The sequence below is a fragment of the Peromyscus eremicus genome, chromosome 4, assembly GCF_949786415.1.
Source record: "Peromyscus eremicus chromosome 4, PerEre_H2_v1, whole genome shotgun sequence".
Taxonomy (NCBI): Eukaryota; Metazoa; Chordata; class Mammalia; order Rodentia; family Cricetidae; genus Peromyscus; species Peromyscus eremicus.
Genome location: NC_081419.1, coordinates 6791182 through 6814840, shown reverse-complemented (window position 1 = coordinate 6814840; position 23659 = coordinate 6791182). Strand labels below are relative to the sequence as shown.

The following is a 23659-nucleotide window of genomic DNA, read 5'->3' as shown; positions in this document are numbered from 1 at the left end:
CCTGTGCAGCCTAGTCCTGTTGGAGCAGAAAGCATGTGTGGGGAAGGGTAGGCAGGAAGACATGGGCAAGGTTGAGCCCTCGGAGGGGGTCACTCACGGCTCTCAGGGGCAGCTCCTCACCAGCCTTGTGGCCCCTGATGGGCAGGGGTAAAGCTGGCTGCCCTGGAAGAATTTCGGCTGCAGAAAGAGGAACTCACAGACAAGTACTTGATGCTAGAGGAGCAGCTGAAAAAGCAGGAGAGTGAATACAAGGACTACGTGTACAACCTGGAGAAGAAGTCTGTGCTGGACAAGGACAGGTGGGCGGGCTGGGGACCGGCTGGGGCCACACACACCCGTCTCCACATTCCTCCTCACTTCCTACAAGGGGCTCATGGACTCCCCAGACTGTCCCCCAAACCCTGATTGGGATTTAGTGGGGGAGGGAAGGAAGGAAGGAGTTAGGTCCCGCCAGTTCCCTGGGCTGGCACTGAACATTACTTCTGTGTCACTTCCTGTTACTTAATTGCATTTACTAAGAATGTGTTTCAATGGTTCAAATTCCAAGGGCTCAGAGATTCTGAGGGAAAGCTCAGATCCCTCTTGGATCCCCACCCAAAAAAAGGGGTTCCAAGACATACCCATCTGCTTGACTTCCTTCCAATCGCACCCTCCTGGTCAGGCTAAGGAAAGAGATCATCCAGCGTGTGAACCTAGTGGCCACTGAGTTCCGCAAGGTGGCCACTAACCAGATGTGGGAGACGACCAGGCGGGCCATCCTGGAGAACAACAACGTGACTCTGCAGCTGTCCTGGGTGTCTCAGCAAGGGGTGCAGCTACTGCAGGAGAACGAGCAGCTCAAGGGCGTGCATGATAAACTGTACCAGCAGGTGGAGCTCCTGGAGAACACCCAAGAGATCATGGCCAGAAACAACAGAGGCCATAAGAAGGTGTGACCACACGCCCTCCTCACGTGAAATGACAGTGGTCCCCATGCCAGAGCCAAGTCATGAGGTGTGGGGGAGGGTTTGCAGTGAGGGCCCAGGCTTTCCTTGTGGGGATGCTGGCCCTGGCTCTGGAGCCCATTTGCATGGGCAGCCCACCTTCCGGCCTAGCTGTTATCCAGAGGTGGTGCTGGCTGTATCTCCAGCAGGGAGGAAGGGTGGGCTGGGGTCCCACCGTAAGTCCGCACACGGACACCTGCCCACCGCTGCAGGTCATTCTCATGCTGACAGAGAAGTGCCGCCAGCAGAGGCAGGTCACAGAGGAGGCAGAGCAGCTTCGCCTCCTGCTGGCCGAACTGGAGCAGAACTTCCAGAAGCTGCAGAAGGACGACCAGACCCTGAGGTGAGCCTGAGTTGGGTGGAAGCCGGCCTGGGAATTCCCTTGTCTACACAGCCTCAGGGTTTGGTCTATCAGACAGGCTGAAGCCTGGATTTAGATAGGCTGCACAGACCAGGCAGGGCCCCGGCCAGAGCCGGGAGATGGGGCAAGCAGTGGGCTCTATCTCGTCCTGGCCCAGGAGTGAGAAAGACCAGCTGGAACAGCAGCTGAGGGAACAGCAGGCAGAGGTGAATCGGCTCCGAAAGAAGCTGGCTGAGGAACAGAAGGTTCGGGCCAGGCTGGAAACGGTCCTGGCCCAGGCCACCTCCCTCCTACAGGAAATTGTGCAGGTGAGCAGTGGCGGCGGGAGAGGCCAAGAGGCCACCGGGGCCAAGCTTAGAGAGTTCTTTCCTGAGAGGCACAGGGCCAGACTCCTTTTCTGATTCTGGACCTCAAAGATCCATTCGAGAGTTGGTTCTGATCATACAAGCCACTGAGGAGGCCGAGGCAGGATCCAAATTCAAGACCTGACTGGGGCTACAGACTGAGTTCAAGGCCAGCCTGGGCAACTTAGCATCTTAAAATAACAAGGCGGGCGTGGCGGCAGTGCACACCTTTCGTCCCAGCGCTTGGGAAGGGTGGGTATCGGCCACTGGTATGTAACCCGTCTCACGTCACACCGACAGATGCGAACAGATGCGGAGGATGGGGACTTTGACGTAGTGTTCCAACTGCAGCGGAAGGAGCTGCTGCAGCAGTTGCTGGCCCTGCTCATCTCAGCTGTGGCTTCCAAACTGCAGCTGGCTATGCACTGCCACCAGGAAAACCAGCCCCAGGGCCCAACCAAAGAGAGGTGAGCAGACCCCGACTCTCCGTTCTCTCAGAACCTCAGCCTCCTCTGTGGAGATGGAGGTGATGACCCAGGGTTCTTCCCACACCCGACTCAGCACCCAGATGATATCCAGGACCTCGGCTGCTTCTCTGATGCAGGAGCTCTCAGCCATCACAACCTACAAGCCTGGGGATCTCGGGCTGGTGCCTCGCCGGGTCCACATCCCACCCAACCCCCAGGACCTCAGGGCTCTTTCCTATGTCACCCGAATGGGGATCTGCCAGTTACAGAACACTAATGAGGTAGGAGTGCCAGGGACCCTGGGGACAGCAAGCTGACAGCTGGCCCTAGTTTTTCCATGCGTAGTTGGGCAGCTTCAGGGACCTCTCTGGTCCTCCCTACCTGTCAAATGGCCCGACGAAAACAGGCAAACCTATGTTACCCTTGGGAGAGGGTCTGCTAGACCCTTCTGTCTCAACCCCATTGGTACGGAATGGGTTAGGAGGTTACCCCACCCACCCAAGGAGGCTTCAGATTTCAAGCAAGCATCTTTTAATCTTGCAGATCTCCCCATCTGGCGCTCTCAAAAGATTCAGAAAGTTCAGCCTTCCTAAACCTTTCCTACACCGTAAGTAGCGCACGGAGAGACCAAGCCAGCGCAGACATAGACTGTTGTGGCCACAGTTCCTCCTTCACCTGCGAGTGGCCTGGGGCAACCCAGAAGTTATATAAAGAGTGGGTACCACATGAGTCATGGCAGTTCTGTGGCTGTGTCTGGGCTCCAGGGTACCGGCAGGCAGTCAAACAGGTAGATAAGTCCACTGGTGTCAGAGGCCCAATGATGGCTCCTGGCTTCGAGCACGGATGTGGTCCAGAAGCAGGTCGGTGGCCTGATCCAGCAACGGAGACAGTAGCTCCTGCTCCTCAGGGGAAAAGCAGCCCAGGACGTGGGCCTGTATCATACTAGGGTGTGTGGGGCGCCCAATGCCCACCCGCAGCCTCGGCATTGCCTGTGGGGTGCCAGAGGGATGAGGGGGCCTTGGTAAGATACACTGGGGACCCCATGCTGGCCACCCCCACCCAGGGCAGGGCAGAGGGGTGGACTTACACTGGAGTTCAGACAGCTAATGCAGGACCGGACTCCATTGTGGCCTCTTGGAGGGATTTGAGGAGCAGTTAGTACTTCCTGAGGCAGCCCCCTCACTTCCCTTGCCCAGGCTTCCTTCGGAGCACCCCAGCCTGTAGAGATAGGCTCAGCAACCCTACTCCACCCCAACAAAGGCCAGCATCCCTACCCAAACCTGAGCACATGCAAGCCTCACCTTGCGCTGCCCCCTAGCTTCAGAGCCAGCTTCCCCAGGGGCTTGTCAAGTTCATCGTGCACCAGATAGATCTCCTCTGCAGCCAGCCCAAACAGCTCCGCTTGGCACAGGGAAACACCCTAGTTACCGCCTATCTGCTCAGAGGGATCACAACGACCCCCACATAGAAACAGGTCCCAAGTCCTCACTGTAGTAACTGGGGTTCACCGGGCACTTGTCACAGTGGAAACCCTTCTCTAGTCCCTGTGCCCTCTTATCCATGAAGGCCAAAACTCACCAGCTTGGGCCACGCTGCGCCCATTGACGTTCATGAGGCGCCGTGGCAGGAGCAATACCAACTGGGCATCCCCAAACGGGGCCAGGGCAAGGTCGGCAGCACAGCGCGAGTCGCGAGCCCAGCTCTCCGCCACTCCCAGTCGCCTCGCTATTTGCCCCAGCACCGCCATACCCACGCTGTGCCGTGTGCCAGGCATCCCATGGTTCCCCAGGCCAGCCACCTGCAGCAACACCACAGAAAACAGACCGAATAACCTATCACATAGGACCCAAAACAGTGATTAGGAAACAGAGGAGCGCCAGGGTCGGGAAGGAGCACTTAAGGGTTTGGGAACTCCTGGAGGCCCCACCAAGTTGGAGGTGCTGCACTCTGGTGCGGGAGCAGAACTCCTAAAAAGTTTGGAGCCGGCCAATACTGCCGGTCATCTACTTAACTAAGCAGAAAATCTGAGAAGGGGCTCGGTAAGGTGGCTGAGAGGGTAAGGGCACTTGCTGTCCTACAACTTAGGTTCGATCCCCGAGACCCACATGGTGGAAGGAGAGAACTGACTTCCAAGTTGCCCTCTGACAGACACACGGCACATGCACACACAAACGTAACCTAAAATCTTAAATGTTAAAAAAAAAAAAGAGGGTGGGGGCTGGCAAGGAACTCGGGAGACTTTACCCGGGAGACAGAGGCAACATCGGAGCCGGGCCCGAATCCCTGCGTAGTCACCCACACCCCACTCACCAGCCACCGCCTCCCGGGGAACCGAGCCTCCGAAACGCGCTGCCTCAAAGCCCAACTCCGCCGCATCCCGGAGCGAAAAAGGCCGGTCGGCACCATGCCGCCCCAATTCACGGCCAGGACCCCGCCCCTTGACGTCAGGCAGCCCTAAGCCAATAGCATCGCCACGTGTCTAGCGACGGCCAATCCGGGCCGAGTTCGGCGGCCTCCATGTTTTTGCGGGGAGGAAGTGGGCGGGGCGCCGGCCGCGGCGGGCCTCCGGGTGCGTTCCACGGCGGCGCGTCACCCGGTGTCGCCCGCTCCTCCCTACGTTTTCACCCCGCCCAGCTCGGCGCGCACAGCTCGCAGGTTCTTTCCCTGACGTAGGCCTCGCCCGGCCTTGTGATGTTTCTACTGACGGTCGAGGCGTGGCCAAATGGGCGGAGCCTCTGGGCATCCTGAAGCTGGTGCCTAGCAACAAGGGAGGCAGGGAAACGGGAAGTTAGCTCAGCCCAGAGGTCCGTCTGGAAACCAGTCATGACAGACGACAGCAAGGTGAGGGCTGAGAAGGGGAAAGCCGGCCGAGGCAGAGGGCAGGGCCACAAGAAAGGCTTGAGGCAGAGCCGGCCAAGCCCTTCAGGGGACCTAGGAGAGTTCATCGTTTGTAGTGTGGGAGGGGAGAAGGGTGACTGGCCGCCTACTCCAAAAGGAGAAGGCAGAGAAGTTTTTAATTGTAGTTGTTCTGTGTTTGTTTGTTGTTTTGGTTTTTCCAGACAGGGTTTCTCTGTGTAGCCCTGGCTGCCCTGGAACTCGCTCTGTAGACCAGGCTGGCTTCTAACTCAGAGATCCGCCTCCCTCTGTCTCCTGAGTGATGGGATTAAAGGCGTGCGCCACCACCACCCGGCTTGTTTTGTTTTTTATAGACAGGTTTTCATTATACAGACCAGGCTGGCCTCTAACACAGAGAAATCTGCCTGCCTCTGACTCTCAAGTGCAGGTTGTAAGTGTTGGAACTCGGATGGTAAAGTATCCTGGCAGTCGGCAGTGACCACAAAGTCACTGTAAGCATGGCAGCTTACAGCTTTGCTCCAGGGAAAGGTTTCCCCAGTGCAAGTGTTCACAACGGAAAGTACTAGAGTTCTGCTCCGCTCTGCTCCAGCGAAGTGTTACAGCTCTGCTTAGGTCCCCTGGAGTGTAACAACTCTGCTCTGCTAGGGGAAAGCTTCCCCAGCCAACAAAAAGGTCACACCTCACTACAAACCCCGCTCAAGAGATTTATTGGGAAGGGAAGATACATAAGAGTGGCTGCCTCGAGGGTGAGAAGCAGCAACAAAACTAAACAGAGTTCATATAAGGCTGGGGTGTGGGGGTGGCGCTTTCCAGGGTGGCTTGGGATTGGTGGGGTTTTGTAGCCTGATTCTGGAGCAAGCAAGATTCTGGTGGGATTTAGTGTTCAGAGATTGTGGGATTCTGCAGTCTGACTTTGGGGGCCAGGTCAGGGGTTGGTGGGATTTCAAGCCCTGGTCCTGGGGTCAAATCCGGGTCAGGGTGTTTTTCCTTGGCCCAGGTCTCCAGAGGGTCTAGTCAGGGGCATGGTGTGTTTTCCTTGGCCCTTTTCGCTCTACACAGGTATTAAAGGTGTGTGTCACCACTGCTCAGCCCAAGTGGAGAGCTTTTAAGGAGTGAAACACCGGACTTGAGAACAGATGATAATAGGTCCCTGATTCTGGTGACGGACGATGGGGAGGGTAACCACACAGAAGTGAGAAGTCAGGGGAAGTGCTTGCTCAGTTGTGTCCAGCTGAGTGTGAGAGTACTGGGGGATTTATAAGGAATCTCAGAGCCCAGATGTGGAGCTGGATCTGAGCTGGGGTGCTGAGAACAAGGGGCAGCTATAACACAAGAGGAGAGCGGTCCGGGGCTGCGGTGGCTGTGAGGACTCTTATCCCTTCATCTTGACCACAGGAGAGGGAGAGAGGCAGGGCTAGAGAAATGTTGGGATGTCTGGAGGACAGTCGCACCCCAGACTGGATGTTCCTTCTACCGGGGGCTTCCCCACACCTCCTCCACCGGGCAGCATCCCTGGGGAAAGTGTAGGAGTGATGTGGGGTAGTCCCTGAGGCCTTCCAAGCTTATTGCCCCTGATTTGGTTCTAGGAGCCTGACAATGCTCACTCACAGAAAATCCCAAAGCTACAGGTTCCTGAAGCCCCAGAGAACACCATGCAACGTATTTTCGGGACCAGCCAGGTGTTCTACAGCGTGAGTGATATGAAAGCAAGGTTGACCGGGTCAACAGTGCCTGTCAAAGTCAAGGAATAGTAAGTGACTTCCTTGTCCCCAGCCCCAGGCTCCTGTTCCACACAGCCATTAAGGGGGAATGCAGCCCTGAGCTGGCTGCTGTCCCTCTCTGGGCCTCAGAACACTAATGGATAAAAAGTAAAGAGAGCCCTCTCTGGAACTCTGCTGACTCTTCCAGCCTCTTCACTTCTGCCCACCCTCCCACCTGCCCCACTGTAGCCCACAGAATGTCCTGGGCTGGTCCAAGACCAAGGCCAGCCCCGCTGCCTGAACTCTCCTGTCCTCACAGCTATCACCAAGGCCACATGTGCCTAGAACAGGAGGACTGGGAGATGGCTGTCCTCTACTTCTCCCGTGCCCTCCACCTGGACCCCCAACTGGTAAGAGGAGAGTGAGTCAGAAGGGCCACTGGAAGCTCCTCCCTCACTGGCACACCTGCTAGGCTCTTCCTCCCAGGACCACCAAGCTCTTTTAAGGCTTGAGGAGCCAGACACTCCCTCTCCTTGCCCTGAGGGGCGGATGGTGGAGAGGACACAGCAGCCTGGGTCTCTTTCCTTCAGGTAGACTTCTATGTTTTCCGTGCGGAGGCCTTCATCCAACTCTGTGACTTCTCCTCTGCCCTCCAGAACCTGCGCAGGGCCTACTCCTACCAACCAGATAATACCAAATACCTGGAACGGCTGGCCTTTGTGCTGTACCTACAGGTGCCTGGGCTGCTCCCACCCAGAGGAGTGCACACCTTACGCCAGCCGCAGGCTCGCCTGCCCTCCAGCTGTCTGGAGCCTTTCTGGAATCAGATCTGAGTGCTTGGGGACTCCTCTCCTCGTGTCTGTGCCCCCCCCACCTGCTGCCCCCTCACAGACTTACTAGTTTAGACAGCTAGGGGTGTCTCAATAGAGCTTTGCAGGGAGGACATTAGCCGCTCGCCACAGTCCAGTAGGTTTGCCACCACCCACGTGGAAATGGTGAGCTGTCAAAATGGGGCAAGTATAACAACAAAATTTGAAATTTGATTGGTTTGTACCGGCAGGGGTGTGGCTCAGAGGCACGATGCCTACCTCACCTACAGGGGTCCCTGGGTACTGTGCCTAGTACTAAGTGAAAGGTTCATTGCTTAAAATTAACCTTGAAACAATAAATTTATTTTTACATTTATTTATTCATGCCGTAGTCAGTCGTGGGTCCTGGGCATCACACTCAGGTCATGAGGCTTGGTGACAACGCACCTTTACCACTGAGTCACCTCGCTACCCTCAGTGTCCACTTTTGTTCTTTGGGGGTTTGGGGTTTTTTTTTTGTTTTGTTTGTTTTTTGTTTTGTTGTTGTTTGTTTTTGTTTTTGAGAGAGGGTTTCTCTGTGTAACAGCCCTGGCTGTTCTGGAACTCTCTCTGTAGTCCAGGCTGGCCTCGAACTCACAGAGATCCACCTGCCTCTGCCTCCCGAGTGCTGGGATTAAAGGCGTGCACCACCATCGCCAAGCAATGTCTGTTTTTGTTGTTTTGAAAGCCAAATATTGATTGGATAGAAGCTGAGTTGGGGGGGCTGGAGAAATGGCTCAGCGGTTAAGAGCACTGGCTGTTCTTCCAGAGGTCCCGAGTTCAATTCCCAGCAACCATATGGTGGCTCACAACCATCTGTAATGAGATCTGGTGCCCTCTTCTGGCCTGCAGGGATATGTGCAGACAGAACACTGTATACATAATAAATAAATAAATCTTTAAAAAAAAAAAAAAAAAAAAAAAAAAGAAGCTGAGTTGGGGCACGGCAGTGGTAGATCATTGCCTAGCGTCAGTAAGATGGCTCTGCAGATAAGCGTGCTTGCCTCTAAATCTGACAACCTGAGTTTGCTATCTGAGACCTACATGGTGGAAAGAACTGACTCCTGCAAGTTACCTAGGACTTCCACGTATGTGCCGCTACGGGTGTCTGCCCCCACTCATACACAAAATAAATCAATGTAATAGAAAAGAAACACTGGGCCAGACGTGGTGACTCAGGTTTACAGTCCCACACTCCAGACACAGGCAGGAAGATTGTCCTGAGTTCAAAGTCTGCCTGGGTTACGTAGTTCCAGGCCAGTGTGGGCTACAGTGTGAATCACTATCTAACCAAACAGTCATACCTGAGAAGGAGAAAGGGGACCCCTTGAGGCACTCAAATAACTGTGTCCTGCCTCCCACTTCCTGTGTGACCCCGGGAAAGTCACTTCACCTCTCTGAGCCTCTTTCCTCCGTCTGAAAGGGAGATGCTGTGAGTGCCAGACTTTTGGCCAGAGGCCTAGCTCGCTCACTCACTGCCCCACTCTGTCTCGTTAGCTGTGTGCTGCTGTGTTCCTCTTGCTTCTTGGTATCTCTGCGAAGTTCTGCATCTCTCCATCTCAGTGTCTTGAAGTCTCTGTCCAGGTTTCTCTCCCTGTCCTCTGCCAACTGTGGAGTTCATTGGAGCTGGAGTTATAAGCAGAACTGACAGTCCCTGTCTCCTCAGGGCCAGTGCCTGTATGAGCTGTGTGACTTCCAGGAAGCCCTGTACGTCTTCCTGCAGGCCTCTGACCTCCAGCCCCAGAACCCTTCTTTCAGTTACCGATGGTGAGTGCACAGCACCTCTCCTCTCCCAGCAGCCTGCCCCTCACTGCCCCAGGCTGAGTACACGCCTGCCCTTTGCCCCCAGCATAGCCTGCCTGCTGGCCCTCAAGCGGCATCAGGACTGCCTCTCACTCATCACCAGGGAGGTGAAGCAGGGCAGGGCCAGTGCTGATGTCTACATTCTCCGGGCCCGGATCTACAACTTCTTCCAGAAGGTAGTGAACAGTGGGCAGGGCAGGGGTTGTGGGCTGGAGCCTCCAGTGTGCCCCAGGATCATAGAGGGGCAAGGCCAGCTGGAAGTCTTATCCCCATCAGTCCACATAGAGCCCGAGGCCCTGCCTACTGAGATAGCTGTCCTTGGTCACTCAGCCCTGGCTTTGTGTCACACTGCACTAGGCTCTGTGGTAACCACAAAAGGGGCAGGAGTGCGTATGTCCCGCTATCCCTGTGACTTAGAGTCTTGACTGAGACTTGGGTTCTGGGGATCCAAACTGTGGTCCTCAAGCCTGAGTGGGAAGCACTCCGCCAGTAACTGTCCCCAGCCCTCAGCTGTGTGGCATCCAGGACACCATAGACATTGGCTGATGCAGTCTTCCCTGCCTTGCTTTTATCCCTTTTCTTTCTTTTTTTGGGGGTGGGGGGCTCTTTTGGTTTTTTTAGAGACAGGGTTTCTCTGTGTAGCTCTGGCTGTCTTGGAACTCTGTAGAGCAGGCTGGCCTTGAACTCAGAGCTCCGCCTGCCTGTGCTGGGATTAGACCTGGCCCGCCACCACACCTGGCATCCCACTTTCCTTTCTTATTTGCGCAGTGGAGAAGTTCTAAAGCTCCTTGCCTCCCTGCTGGGCTGAGCATGGGTACAGAGTACAGGGCAGAGCTGGGGACAAGGGATACAGGCTGGCAGGGAGCAGGTTAAGGAGAATGGAGGCGGAGAGGAGGGGCCTGCAGTCTTTCTAGAGTGTTCCCTGGGGCAGTGAGCTCTAGGGGATGGGGCCAGCTGTGGAGACTCAGTTGAGAGGAGGGTGGAGAGGGAGTGAGGAGTGGGTCCTGCAGTGCGATCCAGTGGAGGAAAGAGACTCCAGAAGAGTGTGCAGCGTTCTAGGTGGACTGGGTGTTGGCACCAGGAAGGGGAGGAGCCAGAGAGGATGAGAGGAAAGGGCCGGTCTGGTCGGTTCACTTCATTTCACCAGGCAAGGAGAGGGAGGGGCTGAGGAAGGGCACCCAGACAGGCTCTAGTCAGAGGCTGGGCCTCAGTGGAGTCCCCTTCTCAGGCACGCGGGTGTTCACCATCACTGTTTATTGCTCACTCCCACGTCCACTCTTGTCCTGTGAAAGGCTGTTCTGAACCCAGATCTTTGTCCAGTTCGTCCCCAAGACTGTTGGGAACTCTTGGAACATAAACAATAAAGCAGCCCCGAGGTGACTTGACTAAGGCCATGTAGTCGTTCTCCAGCTCAAGCCCACCTCAGCCGCTCCGTCTCTCACCACTGCCCAGTCCTCCCAGTGTGCCCTCCAACCAAACCCGAAGGAGAAAGGGCTACTTGCTAAGACCGTGGACCAGCCAGCCGACCTGCACAGCAGTGGAAGACATTTTGTCTAGGGATGTTCTCTGCTCATCCCCAGACCTCAGTCTGTCCTTGGTCACAGCTGCTGTTGGTGTAAAGGACAGGGGTGGAGGAGGAATGCAGGAGGAGGAGGAGGCAGCAGCACAGTGCCCTCTCCACAGACTGCTGCTCCGAGATGACATTAACACAAACCACTGATGCTGACCCGCTTCACTGAGGTCACACCTGGAAAGGAGCTATTAATGTTGAGGCTGGGATTGGGTTTCCCCCAATACTTCCTGCCTCATTCAAGAGGCTGGAAATGTAGAACAATGATGCAGGGGACACAGGAGGGATGGTGTGGTGCCAGCCTGTCACCTAGAGGCCTGCCCTTCTCTACTGCTGGGATAGTACCACCCCACCATGCCACCCCTCCACCCCTCCAGGCCAAGCTTTGCTATCAGGACCTTCGAAGCGCCTTGCTCTTTGATCCCACGCACCCACAGGCCAAAGGGCTGCTCCAGATGATGGTGGACCAGGCCAAGCAGTCCCTCCAAGATGCCAGCATCCTGGCTGTGCAGGGCAAGCTGCACCGCGCACTGAGGCGTATCAGCTGTGCCATTGAGAACAACCCCCTGGACCCCAACCTCTTCCTCTTCCGGTACCAGGGTGGAGAGGGGCTGGTCCTCCTGCAGATCTGTTGTACGGTCTCAGAAGAGTCTCTGACCCTCCCTAGGCCTCAGTTTCTCTCTCTAGCCCCTAATAACCTTCACCTGCTTTCGACTGGGGTCATGACATCATAGAGGTAGTCTCCATGATAACCTGGGAATCCTAGTACCCCAGCCAGGCCTGCTGAGTAGTTCATGCTGGGAGGGCAAGAGACTAGGGGTTGTATCTGGTCCCCCAAGGATTTGGTGTCATTCAATCTCCCTAATCCTTGGTTTTCTCATCTCAACAGTTGGCTAAAGTATGTGTACACGAAGGCCTGAACAGGGGCATGTGAGATGGCTCAGTGGGTAAAGTAGCCTGAGGAACAAACCTGTCAACCTGAGTTCAAGTCCCAGAAACCACATAAATGTGGAAGGAGAAAACTGACTCCATAAAGCTGTCCTGAACATACAGGCCAGCACATAGCTGGTTTCCAAAATGGGAAACTATCCTTGAGAAATGACAAATACTGGTGACTAATAGGTTATGCAGGCAGCAATTGTGGACCAGTACCAGAGGACAGACGGAGGGCTTGAGGCAGAATTCATGACTGTAGTCAAAGGTCATGGATCAGAACGCCCAGGGTGGCCAGTGGCCTTCTAGCCAAATAGGATGCTTTGATCCTCCCTCTACCTGCCATATCCACCACCACAGGGGCACCTTGTACAGACGACTCCAGCAATTCGACCCAGCTGTGGAAGACTTCCTGAAGGCGCTGGACATGGTGACTGACAGCCAGGACAGCCTGGTGCAGAAGGTACAGCGTCAGCTGCTGCTGACCTACAACGACTTTGCCGTGCACTGCTACACCCAGGGTGCCTATCAGGAGGGTGTGCTGCTGCTGAACAAGGCGATCAGGGATGAGCAGAATGAGAAGGGCCTGTACATCAACCGTGGGGGTGAGCTGGGTGGTCAGACCCTGGCTAATGCCTGAGGCGGCCAGGCTGGGTCCTGGCTTTGCTCTGGGAGTTGGGGATGCACTCAGACTTCGCCCTCGGGTCCTAGATTGCTTCTTCCAGCTGGGCAACCTGTCCTTCGCGGAGGCGGACTACAAGCAGGCGCTGGCACTGAGCCCACACGATGAGGGAGCCAACATACGCATGGGTGTGCTGCAGGAGAAGATGGGATTCTGTGAGCAGACACGCAGGTGTCTGGGGGGGCATGGCCAGGGAGGGTGTGGTCAGAGAGTGCAGCTAAGGAGGGTGGTGGGCAGGGAATGGGCTCACCAAAAGCCACCTGCTGCTTGTCTTCTGGACAGATTTTATTCACATCCTCACCACAAATACTTTCATTTGATTATTTTAGCGATTAAAGCTTTTTAATGAAAAAATTAAATATTCAATAATGTATGATTCAGAATGTCTTTTTTGTTTGTTTTTGAGACTGTTTCTTTGTGTAGCTTTGGCTGTCCTTGGAACTAGTTCTGTAGCCCAGGCTGGCCTCGAACTCACAGAGCTCTGCCTGCCTCTGCCTCCTGAGTGCTGGGATTAAAGGTGTGTGCCACCACCAAGGGTTTTGGAATGTATTTTCAAGGCCTGCCTACCCACCCACTAGCCTCCCTCTGAAGATCCCTCCAGGACTTCTGTTGATTCCCAGCACCCACGTGGCAGCTCACAGCCGCCTGTACCCCAGTTCCAAGTGATCAAGCATGTAAATGGTTCCCAAACATACAGGCAAAATACCCATACACATTTCAAAAAATGTTAGCTCTAGATGTAGTGGCCCACACCTTTAATACTAGTGCTTGGGAGGCAGAGGCAGGTGGACCGCTAAGAGTTCTAGGCCAGCCTAGTCTACATACTGAATCCCAGTAATGCTAAAACTACATAGTGAGACCTTGTTTCAAAAAACTGAAATAAAGAAAACAAAACAAGCCGGGCGGTGGTGGCACACACCTTTAATCCCAGCACTCAGGAGGCAGAGGCAGGCAGATCTCTGTGAGTTCAAGGTCAACCTGGTCTACAGAGTGAGTTCTAAGACAGCCAGAGCTGTTATATAGAGAAACCCTATCTTGAAAAACCAAAAAAAGAAGAAAAAAGAAAGAAAACAAAAACTATTAGGGTATACCAAAGTTATAGTACCCAAGTGTCCAGTCCATCGAGGGTGTGGCCAGCAGGAGTGAGAGGGAGCAGAGGCCCTGGTTCCCTTCAGCTCCTTGGTGCTCACCGCTCCTGGGTGGCCCAGCTCATGGCAGCCTTGGGCATGTCCCTCAGGCAGTTCCAGATGGCCGAGGAACACTTCACAGCAGCCATCAGGCACAACCCTGACAAAGCCCAGTACTACCTGCACAGGGCCAAGAGCCGACAGCTCCTGCAGAACACTTTGGGGGCCCGCCAGGATGTTGCCACTGTGCTGCTCCTGAACCCCAACCAACCAAAGGTGGGCTCCTGCTGAACCAGAAAGGCCCACACCCTGGCCACTTGATTGCTGTTCCTGTCCCTAAAAGAAACTGGCGACAATGAGCTGCTACTCCCACTAGCCTTCCTCCCTCCCCACTAGTATTACCCTCCCTCCATTCCGTACACGGGTGTAGAGTGAGACTCATCGGTACAGGCCCAGCTGCCCCAAAGCTAGGCCCTGCTCCCCATTAGGGACCGGTCACCTGCTCCTTCTGGGGCAAAGGCCCCAGTTTAGAAAGTTTGCAGATGCCTTCCCTGTTCATCCCTAGGACAAGGTAGCACCACCCCTCTACTCACCATCCTACCCTGCTGTTCCCTGGCAGATGGCCCCACTGATGAACAACCTCTTCCCCGGCATGACTGTGGAAGAAGTGCTTCACAGCCAAGTGGCCCATCTGGCCAGGCTCCAGCTGCGTCAGACAATAGAAAGCAGTCCAAGGACCAGCCACCCACAAAGCATAGTGGCGTAAGCTTGTGGGAGCCCTGGCCAGCAGTGGGAGCAGGTGGGGACTCAGAACTCCTCTGATCTAGTTGCCTCATAAGGCCTGCAGCTGTCTGGTCCCTGGGGACAGCAGGCTGGATCTAGAGACTGATCAAAGACCCTGGGACCATGACTTGTCAGGCAGAGGTTAATGGAGCGCCAGAAAGCCCGAGCCTTGCTGGAGTCCTGGAATCAGAAACATCCTTTCACTGAGATCCCGGAAGAGGAAGTGGCTATTTTCCAGACCCCGCAGGATGAGACCCTGGAAGATAAGACTGAACTCGAGAGAGAGGAAGCAGAAGAGAAAAAGGTGAGTGGAACTTATGCTAGGGCCTAGACCCTTGGAGCCTAGTGTGGCTGACCTCATTTGAGACGGAGACCAGCAAGGAGTGCCCTGTGACTGTGACTGTCTTCTCAGCAGGAGAGTGATAGGGTCCGGTTGGCCTCACCTAATCACCCACCCCACAAGGTTTCTCTGTGTAGCCATGGCTGGCCTGGAACTCACACCTGACCCAGATTTGCTTCCTGTGAGGTCACTCTCCATTGGTACAGTTGCTTCTAGAACTTCAGCATATGGGGCTGGGGACGGAACTCTGGTCCAAGTGACATGGGACATGAGGGCCTCCCCATAGAGATGGTGGCTGCAGCAGAGCCAGGTGGAGAGGGGAGGGTGCTAGATTCCCTGTAGAAGTTCTTGGACACTCAACAAGGCTGAACTGCAATGCCAAAGGTGATTGACGTCACGTGCTCTGGGAGCATCGGCAATATCATGTACCTAGAACTGTGAGCCCCCCTGTCTGATCGTAAGATGATGCTATGATCACACACTGCTTGGAACACTGGCCACTTGTGCCTTGCTTTCCTTACTAAACTGTTCATGAAGTCTTTTCATTGACTACAGCATGGACAAGCACACGAAGTATGTGTGTGCGTGTGTATGTGTGTGTGTCTTGTGTTATTTGTATGTTGTCTGTGCAGGACACATGCCCACATGGAGGCCAGAGGACAACATTGGGTGTCCTTCCTTCTCTATCATGTTCCACCTTACTGAGAATAAGAGAGCCTCAGAATCCTCCTGTCTCCACTTGCTCCAGTTCTGGCATTACAGGTGCACATAGCCATCCCCAGACCGTTTGTAGGTGTTGGGGATTTCAACTCAGGTGCTCACACTTGCATAACCCTTTACCTACTGATCTCTCTTCCCTGCCTGTCGTTATCATTACTTTTCAAGCCAGGGTCTCACTACATAGCCCTAGCTAGCCTGGAACTCACTATATAGACAAAACAAAGCTGGCTTCAGACTCACAGAGGTCTGCGTGCCTCTGCCTCCCTGGGCTAGGGTTAAAGGCGTGCCCAGCACACCTGGCCCCTAGCCTGTTTGTTTTTGAGTCAGTGTCTTGCTATGTAGCCCGGCTGGCCTAGAACTCCTTATGCAGTTAGGCTGGCCATCCCCCACCATAGCTTCCGAAGTGCCGGGCCCGCAGGCACGCACCACCACAGCTGAACTCCAGTGTCCGTCTTAAGTGAAGGGCTGGCTGAATTTTTACAAACTACGTCTGCCACGGCCTCATCACACAGGGGAACAAACACATTCTCAGCTCCCAGAAGGCCCTTTGTGCGTGCATCCTCCTTGGCCCCTGCCCCGCTCCCCACTTCTGCACAAGGCTGCGCCAATTCCTAACTCCATACGTGAGGTTTACCTTTGCTTTAAATGAACAAGTGTGGCCTGCCGTCCTGTCTCTGGTTCCTTTCCCTAAGTGTTACATTTATACAGTTCACCCAAGGAATGTCTCGCCTGTCTATAACCTGTTTTGCTGTCAACAAACACCAAGTAAGTCTGTGTTCGAGGATGTTATGCAGTTGTGGTGAATGCTCTACCAGTGTCCTTCCCAGCTCACACCCAACAGACAATAACAGACATGCATCTGTGTACCCACTAAAGTCATTGTGGGCATCATCTCTGTGGGAAATAAGCTGAGATGGGCACCGTGAAGAGGCCCGGGTCAAGGGGATGGCGGCACCTGCTGTATGTACCCTGCCCCTCAGCTTCACCTTTTCTCCCACTACAGATGTCATTGTGGGTGGAGGAGGCCACAAGTCCTGCTGGGTACAAAACTTATTCTCTCCTCAGCAACAAGTGGCCCCAGCAGGTTGCTTAGGTGCTTGGAGGCTTTGTTCTCTGAATTATGAAATAGTCATGGGGCTGGCGAGATGGCTCAGTGGTTAAGAGCACTGGCTGCTCTTCCAGAGGACCTGGGTTCAATTCCCAGCACCCACATGGCAGCTAACAACTGTCTATAACTCCAGTTCCAGGGAATCTGACACCTTCACACAGACATACATGAAAGCAAAACATCAATGCACATAAAATAAGAATAAATGAATCATTTAGAAAATGTTAAAAGAAAGAAGTAGTTATGGCAGAAGTATCCCCACTGGGAACGAAAGAGTGAAATGTGGGAAACAGATTCCTCAGTTCCTAATGTGCATTTCCAGGGCTCAGCACTTCAGTTTGCAGAAGCCTGGCCCCCATGTGAACCAAGGTTCACAGGTATTGCCTGTCTAGCCTGACTACTCCCCGGCCTGCAGTCTCAGTTCCTGGGTGCTCCCACCCATCCTAGAGTCTGTGAGGAACTCTAAGCTTGAGAGAAAGACTGCTAGAGTGGGGAAAAAAAAAAGGAGGAGCTGGCGACATGACTCAGTGATTAAAAGTCAACACTGCTTTTGTAGAGGATCTGAGTTTGGTTCCCAGCACCCACACTGGGCTGCTCACAACTGCCTGTAACTCCAGCTCCAGGAGACCTGACGTCCTTTTCTGGCCTCTGTGGGCACCTGTACTCTTGTGTACACACAATCACTTGTGCGCACACATTTTTAAAAGTAGAAAATAAGCTGGGTGGTGGTGGCACACACTTTTAATCCTAGCACTCTAGAGGCAGAGGTAGGCAGCTCTCTGAGTTCAAGGCCAAGGCTACACAGAGAAACCCTGTCTGGGGAAGGGGGGGGGGGGAGGCGGGGGGGGGGGGGGACGACGACGGGGACTATGGCTGGACTGTCCTGTGACCTTCCAGACACAGGGCTGTGAGTGTAAGGGTCTCCCAATCTGCAGCTCCCCAGCCTGATTCTTGCTATAGGTGAAGATCCCCCGCAAGGTGACATCCCTGTCAGACAGCTACGTGGACCAGACCTCCTCAGGCTCAGTCTTCAGCAGTAAGTCCTTGATGTTCCTAAGCCTAGTAGACCAAAGCAGCAGAGAGGTCAGAGGTTAATGCTGAACCTTGGGTTCTGCCCTGGATAGCTCTGACACTGCACAAGTGTCTCTTAAGTTAGAAGTGACAGTCCTGACCTCACAAAGCATGTGGTAGGGACTGTGTCCCTGAACGAAGTCACACACCTCATACGTATCCAACAGGTGTTGACTCCCAATTTTGCTGTCACCAGCCAAGAGGGGATGAAAGGGCAAAGCAAGAAGGCTGCTCCCCAGAAAGCATGGTGTGGAGTGGCAGCCTCAGAGACGGCTGTCCCCAGTGCTCCGTGGTGCAGGGTGGCAGTGTTAGTCCCCTTTCTTCCATTTGGTTATCGTCTCCAATCTGCTCTGTGCTGGTCTAAGTGCCCTGAGACAGGCTTGTGCCTAACAACTGGTGATGTGTGGCCCAGTCCTTGTCCAAGGAGATGAACCCTAAGTCAGCTAGGGGAGCAGCCAGACAGACAGACAGGCATATGGGGCTGGGTTTCAGAGGGCAGGGGTGTGATTAGACCTTTCAAGAGCTCATGGTGGACGTCAAGGAGCTGAAGGAAGAGTAGGGAGGTAGCTGCTGTAAGCAGGGATGGGTAGGGCACTGCTGGGGCCGAGTTCGGAGGTTTATGGGAGAACGGGGCTGGGGAGAGACAGGAGAGAGGCCAGGGAGGGTGAGCAGTGCTTAGGCGGCTACTCATCCTGTGCACAGCCCAGGCCAATGGAGGAGGGCCTGGTGGGAGCTGGGAGGCTCCAGAAGCCCCCTCTTCCCAGAGCCCTCTGGAGAGGCAAGCAGGCCTAATGGCTGCTCTCCACACTTTCCCAGTCCTGAGCATGAGCACCTTAGTGTCGGAGACGTCAACCAGTCAGGAGTATTGGAGTTCTTCCAACACAGCTGTGACATCGTCTGAATACTCACTGCCTAAGTCCTCACAGCCCAGGAAACAGGCAATGACGACGACCCAAGGCCTCAGCAGGGCTCCCAAGGTCATCCAGTTCTCTGACCTAAACCAGAGCGTGACTGAGACCACACCTCCCTGTAGCCAAAGGCACTACTCCAGCAAGGCAGAGGCCCCCCAAGGCCCAAAGCCAAAGCCCAAGAAGACAGGGCCTCCCCATAGCCCAGGAAAACAGGGCCCCAGCCAGAGCTGCAGAGTGACAGAAGCCACTGAGGGTCCAAAGTCTAGAAAGAACAGGGCTGACCTGACCCCGAGGCAGAGGGTCAGGAGAGCCAAGGCTCTTCGTGCCCAGAGCTGGAGAGTCAAGAGCCAGAAATCAGCAAAGACTTCCAGCAAGACCCTCCTTTCCCATGGCAGGGGCGGGAGTAGGTCCAGTGAGGCCCAGGGCCAGAGTTCAGGGCCCAGTAAGGCCGAGGAGGCCTCAAGCTCCACTGAGAGCACAGCGACAAGCTCCAGCAAGACTGACACCATCTTGGACCTGAGTTCACATCTCAGCAAACCCAAGAATTCCCAGGACCAGAGCCTGAGCCCCAGGAAGGCCGAGCTCTCACCCACCCCTAGCCACTCTGCTGCTCCCTGAAAAGGAGAGAACAGATTTTGCCCAACACCCTAGCTTTCAGAAAAGCTGCCTCCTCCAAGTGCAACAAGAAATCCTGGTCAATGTTCCGATCCTATGGCTAAGTTTATTACCCCTGTTCTCTTCTTGTACAAAATTAAAAACTTTGAAATCCAGGCCCAGGTGGCAGCTAGAGTCCCTCCATTTGGTGAAACTGTGAGGTTCCAGTCTGGGCTTGCTGGGTTTCCAGGTCCAGCCACAGGCTGCGATCTGGCCATGGAGCCAGGCAAGGTGTGCAGGTAAAAGCCCCTGATGGGAGCAGCCACGAGCCTTTGTCCTGAGTTACAGTTCACATTGAGAAGGCTCGGGCTGCAGGACTACGGCAAGGCTGCTGTGAAGTTCTGTGGTGCCCAGGAGTTTCCCGGAGAAGATGTCTTCCAGGCCTTTCTTCATCTTAACTCTGTGCTCTGGGTCCCACTTGCCAGCCAGCCTAGGAAAGAACCCTTCAGGAGACGCCCAGGACTTTCCTGCTTGTTCCGTCTAGACAGAGGTGGCAATGATGCCACCTGGGGTTCTCAGAGGAAAAAGGTGATTCGGGAGGCCACCGTCTTGCAGCCATTGGAGGAGAAGAGCTGCTCATCCTCTGGGAAGTAGGTGGTGCTGTCCAGCACAGCCTGAACCACTTCCTCCTGGGGCTCCAGGCCCAGCTGAGCCAGCTCATTGAGTACACAGTGGCGCACGTGATGCCGCTGCAGAGGGAGAAAGGGCACCACAGCATCCAGCAGGTGTTCCTCCATGATGCCAGACTGCCAGAAGCCATCTGCAGGAAGGGCAGGTAGGCATAGAAGGCATGGTGAGCTTTTCAAGTCGGGAGCTCATGCCCCCTAGGGGTAGTGGTGGTGTAGTGCAAGCTGCAGGAGTCAGGCTGTTTATATGCCCCGTTCAGGTCACAGAGAGGTAGGGATGTGTGTGTGTGTGTGTGTGTGTGTGTGTGTGACAGAGGGGTGTGTGTGTGTGTGTGTGTGTGTGTGTGTGTGACAGAGGGGTGTGTGTGTGTGTGTGTGTGTGACAGAGGGGTGTGTGTGTGTGTGATGTGTGTGTGTTTCAGACTTAGGGGTCCAGCCCACATGTGTGAAGGCCCCACGAGGACGGCCCAGGGCCAACTTACGGTGAGGGTTGTTTAGCACAGCTCGGGAGACAGCTGGCTCCAGCTCCTGCAGGCTGATTTCTTCCCTGTCCCTGCGGCTGCGCCATGCTTCCAGGGCCACCTGGTTGATCTGCTCGCCACCAGTATTGCTAAAATCACAGGAATCCAAGCTGAGTCTCACTGAGAGACTAGAGGGTAAGACCTAACATGATTCAGGAAGCAAAGTGGCCCATTTCCGTCTCCCCCCAGGTCCTATGACAACCAAGTCTCCATAACATGTACGTCCCCATGCACTTTACAATTCACAAAACAGTTTGGGGGGTGGGGTTGACAGCGTGTCTTGCTACTGAAGCCACCCTCCTGACTCAGGGTCCAGAGTGCTGGGATTACAAGTGTGTGCCATCACACTCGGGCCAAAGAATCCTTTTATCTATGAATGTACCCTTTACCTAGCTTTCCCCAAGAGGGCAATGGAGCATTAGCACTGATCCAGATTCAGAAGCAGAGGACAGAGCTCAGAGGCTCAGCAGTTTGTCTTAAGGAGTCACAGCTTGGAAACAGGGCTGGGGTAGAGGGTGGGGCCACTGGTCCCCTCCTCCCAGGCCTGTGTCCTCTCAGTTCCCGGAGGGATGACCAGGCAGGGATCCACACAGAAGCAAGGATCTAAAAGAGCCCAGAAGGGCTTTGAGGATGTGTCTAAGGGGTAGTCAGCCACCTCTCCACAGTCACTGGGACAGTGTGAGGAGCTGGGAGAGCCTGTGAGGGCTCTAGGGAAGAGTACCCTGCTGGGGTCACAGGTCCAAGCTGACAGCGGACCTCTGACAGTGTCCCCCACTCAGCCTGCTTGAAATACCTGATAAAGATAAAAATGGCTTTGCGATAGTTGGTCCCGTACACAACCCAAGAGGGGCCCAGGAAGGGCTGCAGGACTTCCATCAGGCCAGGGGGCAGCTTGTCCATCTCATCAAAGAGGAAGAGAGATCGGCCACAGGCAGTGAGGTTCCCCTGGACCCAGCTCTTGAGATCCTTCTATGGGGTAGAGACAGGAGTTCCAAAGAAATGCAAGACACGCCCCCAACCCCCAACTTCTTCCCAAACCAAGTAAAATCCCCAGAGAGATGATCTGTGTTTCCAGAGAACACCAACCCCTTGAGACATGGTAAAAGGGTATCTAGAGGGGCGCAGAGAGGCTTGTCCAAGGTCACACAGCCAGTCAACAGGAGAGCAGGGACACAAATCCACGTGCCCCAATTGTCTGTTTGTGACAGCTACTGACTGTGCCACGGGGATGCCGAACCTGCCCCACAGTGTAGACCGCTAAGACACGAGGAGCAACAGTAATCAGAGGCGGCAGTCACAGGGAGTGCTTTCTGAGCAGGGGGCCTGAGAATGCAGACAGATACTCTGTAAGTAATGTCTGCCCTGGACAGTCCTCATGTCCCCCATGTCTCTGGTGCACAGCACAGGTGCCAATAATGCCTCCTCCCCTGTATCCGAGAGAGCAAGCTCTGTTCCATACAGGTTTTGAAGGCTGACGCTCCAGCTGGCTGTGTGGTTTGGAACCCTCTCTGGATTAGAACTGAGGGAAGGGATCCCGGGCACATCCATCATACCTTGTACTGCTCAATGTGGCTGGGGTGTGGGAAATGGATGATGGGTGAAAAGTGGTGCACATGAGGACTGCGAAGGCCCCCCTGGAAGAGATACTGTGCCAGCAGGGAGCTAACGTAGGACTTCCCAGTGCCTGTCCAGCCGTGCAGGGAAAGGACCAGGGGTTTGCTGGGGGCCGGGTCCTGTACAAAGGCCTTCAGTGACTTCACCACCAGGGCCTTGGCCAAGTGCTGGCCAGCCAGGTGTTGGGCCAGGTCACATTCCAGACCTAGGGCCACAGAAGGAATATATATCAAAACAGATGACAGGGCTGGTGACTCATGTCTGTAATCTCAACATCTGGGAGGCAGAGGCAGCAATTTTCCAGCTAATCAAAGGCTAGCCTGGGCTTACAGTGAGTTCCAACCGGCCTTTAATCCCAGCATTTGGGAGGCAAAGGCAGGGGAATCTCTGAGTTCCAGGCCACCAGCCTGGTCTACATAATGAGTTCCAGTCCAAGAAGGTTTACATGGTGAGACACAGTCTCAAAACAAACCAAGGAAGGAGGGAGGGAGGGAGGGAAGGAGAGAGGGAGAGGGAGAGAGAGGGAGAAGAAAGGGAGAGAGAGACACACACAGAGAGACACAGAGAGAGAGAGACAGAGAGAGACAGAGAGAGAGAGAGACAGAGAGAGAGAGAGAGGAGAGAGAGACAGAGACAGAGAGACAGAGACAGAGAGAGACAGAGAGAGAGACAGAGACAGAGAGAGACAGAGAGAGAAATCAGCCAGACATGGTGGCACAAACCCTTAATCCAGCACTCAGGAGGCAGAGCCAAGTGGATCTCTGTGAGTTTGAGACCAGCCTGGTTTACATAGTTCCAGGACAGCCAGCGCTACGTAGAGAAACCCTGTCTCAAAAACAAAACAACAAAACAACCCCCAAACCCCAAAGCCCATCAAGGCAGAGTTTCAAGGGGAAAGGCATGTCTGAGACCTCGGGGGTATTTGTCCAAACGAGGGACAGGGGCAGCCACCTCAGCAAGAGCCGGCGCGGCAGCGCCCCCTCCAGGCGGGTCTCTGGATTGCACCAGCCCCGAGTGAGCGCCAGCTGTCCACAGGTTCAGCTCAGACCCGGGCCATTTGCAGGTTTCTCCTCGGGCGACAAGTTCGCTCAAGGGAGGCCTTCCATGAGCCACCGGGCGCCCCGCTGTCAAAGGCCTCTCTCCACAGGGCACCCCTAAACCGCTGCCTCAGGTTTGTTGCCGGAGGCTCTCTGACCGCCGCCTCCCCCGCCGGTCCCGGCCGCAGCTGCTTCGGCCCCCCGCGAGCTCCCGGCTGCCCAACCCCCGGCCTGGCTCCCATCCCTCACCCGGCAAGTCCGGCCAGAAGTCGCACTCGCAGAACGAGCCGAAGCTGCAGCGCAGAGAAGCCACGTCCCAGGCGGTGGCGGTGGCCAAGACCAGTGCGAGCAGCCCGAATATAGAGCCCCAGGGCCGGCAGCCTCGCCTAGCAACCGCCATCCGGTTGAGGCCCGATTTCGGTCTGAGGCCGCCCACTGCCTGGACCTGTAAACTACAACTCCCGGTGCGCACCGCTCCGCGGCAGCCACGCCCATTGCCTGCAACGCCCGTCTTCCCTTCCTAGCTTCTCTAAAGCCCGAAGCGTTGTCTAGCAGCAGTACCGGAAATAGGCCTCCAGGGGGAGCCCGCGAACCGCCCGA

The 23659-nt window shown here is 55.0% G+C and overlaps 4 protein-coding genes across 16 annotated transcripts in view; 2 read left to right on the top strand and 2 right to left on the bottom strand.

Moving 5' to 3' along the window:
- The window catches only part of Cfap157 (cilia and flagella associated protein 157), a 9061-nt gene extending 6177 nt beyond the window's left edge, over nucleotides 1–2884 (top strand). The window contains exons 3-9 of the mRNA XM_059260090.1: nucleotides 146–299; nucleotides 662–929; nucleotides 1196–1326; nucleotides 1502–1652; nucleotides 1989–2155; nucleotides 2250–2436; nucleotides 2699–2884. Of these exons, the coding sequence (XP_059116073.1) occupies nucleotides 146–299; nucleotides 662–929; nucleotides 1196–1326; nucleotides 1502–1652; nucleotides 1989–2155; nucleotides 2250–2436; nucleotides 2699–2770 (1130 nt within the window). The 3' untranslated portion in view covers nucleotides 2771–2884. The remainder of the gene's footprint in view (nucleotides 1–145; nucleotides 300–661; nucleotides 930–1195; nucleotides 1327–1501; nucleotides 1653–1988; nucleotides 2156–2249; nucleotides 2437–2698) is intronic.
- Nucleotides 2670–4837, bottom strand: Ptrh1 (peptidyl-tRNA hydrolase 1 homolog). Of its 2 annotated transcripts, none has more exons than XM_059260095.1 (5): nucleotides 4466–4837; nucleotides 3734–3953; nucleotides 3457–3556; nucleotides 3243–3288; nucleotides 2670–3051 (listed from the first exon to the last, which is right to left on the bottom strand). In XM_059260095.1, exons 1-5 carry the CDS (start codon nucleotides 4559–4561, stop codon nucleotides 2962–2964), a joined length of 552 nt encoding a protein of 183 aa, XP_059116078.1. In that variant the 5' UTR covers nucleotides 4562–4837; the 3' UTR covers nucleotides 2670–2961. The 2 variants fall into 2 exon arrangements, with proteins under 2 accessions (XP_059116078.1, XP_059116077.1); XM_059260094.1 differs by having other exon boundaries at nucleotides 2670–3144; nucleotides 4466–4816.
- Nucleotides 4739–19377, top strand: Ttc16 (tetratricopeptide repeat domain 16). 10 transcript variants are annotated; one of them, XM_059260081.1, is made up of 14 exons: nucleotides 4739–4996; nucleotides 6634–6761; nucleotides 7031–7121; nucleotides 7302–7445; nucleotides 9226–9326; nucleotides 9409–9538; nucleotides 11310–11524; nucleotides 12226–12470; nucleotides 12577–12718; nucleotides 13785–13950; nucleotides 14294–14436; nucleotides 14593–14761; nucleotides 17586–17661; nucleotides 18513–19377. In XM_059260081.1, the coding sequence occupies exons 1-14, from the start codon at nucleotides 4979–4981 to the stop codon at nucleotides 19223–19225; spliced, it is 2481 nt and encodes an 826-aa protein (XP_059116064.1). In that variant the 5' UTR covers nucleotides 4739–4978; the 3' UTR covers nucleotides 19226–19377. The 10 variants fall into 10 exon arrangements, with proteins under 10 accessions (XP_059116064.1, XP_059116063.1, XP_059116065.1 ...); XM_059260080.1 differs by having other exon boundaries at nucleotides 4741–4996; nucleotides 6598–6761; nucleotides 7306–7445; nucleotides 9414–9538; XM_059260082.1 differs by having other exon boundaries at nucleotides 4742–4996; nucleotides 6598–6761; nucleotides 11370–11524.
- On the bottom strand, nucleotides 19309–23659 carry Tor2a (torsin family 2 member A). 3 transcript variants are annotated; one of them, XM_059260091.1, is made up of 5 exons: nucleotides 23309–23559; nucleotides 21962–22227; nucleotides 21202–21377; nucleotides 20370–20497; nucleotides 19309–20021 (listed from the first exon to the last, which is right to left on the bottom strand). In XM_059260091.1, the coding sequence occupies exons 1-5, from the start codon at nucleotides 23457–23459 to the stop codon at nucleotides 19777–19779; spliced, it is 966 nt and encodes a 321-aa protein (XP_059116074.1). In that variant the 5' UTR covers nucleotides 23460–23559; the 3' UTR covers nucleotides 19309–19776. The 3 variants fall into 3 exon arrangements, with proteins under 3 accessions (XP_059116074.1, XP_059116075.1, XP_059116076.1); XM_059260093.1 differs by having other exon boundaries at nucleotides 19919–20021; nucleotides 20366–20497; nucleotides 23309–23563; XM_059260092.1 differs by lacking the exon at nucleotides 21962–22227 and having other exon boundaries at nucleotides 23309–23659.

Excerpts from the sequence above, each read along its gene's own strand:
- Tor2a (XM_059260091.1), bottom strand. The coding sequence starts at position 23,459 with ATGGCGGTTGCTAGGCGAGGCTGCCGGCCCTGGGGCTCTATATTCGGG. Across the intron at positions 22,228-23,308 it reads CTTCTGGCCGGACTTGCCGG|GTCTGGAATGTGACCTGGCC; the intron begins GTGAGGGATGGG and ends CTGTGGCCCTAG. Across the intron at positions 21,378-21,961 it reads GCCACATTGAGCAGTACAAG|AAGGATCTCAAGAGCTGGGT; the intron begins GTATGATGGATG and ends TCTACCCCATAG.
- Ttc16 (XM_059260079.1), top strand. Across the intron at positions 12,719-13,784 it reads TTCTGTGAGCAGACACGCAG|GCAGTTCCAGATGGCCGAGG; the intron begins GTGTCTGGGGGG and ends CATGTCCCTCAG. Across the intron at positions 13,951-14,293 it reads TGAACCCCAACCAACCAAAG|ATGGCCCCACTGATGAACAA; the intron begins GTGGGCTCCTGC and ends GTTCCCTGGCAG.
- Ptrh1 (XM_059260094.1), bottom strand. The coding sequence starts at position 4,561 with ATGGTGCCGACCGGCCTTTTTCGCTCCGGGATGCGGCGGAGTTGGGCT. Across the intron at positions 3,954-4,465 it reads TCCCCGGGAGGCGGTGGCTG|GTGGCTGGCCTGGGGAACCA; the intron begins GTGAGTGGGGTG and ends GTGTTGCTGCAG. Across the intron at positions 3,145-3,242 it reads TTAGCTGTCTGAACTCCAGT|GCAATGCCGAGGCTGCGGGT; the intron begins GTAAGTCCACCC and ends GGCACCCCACAG.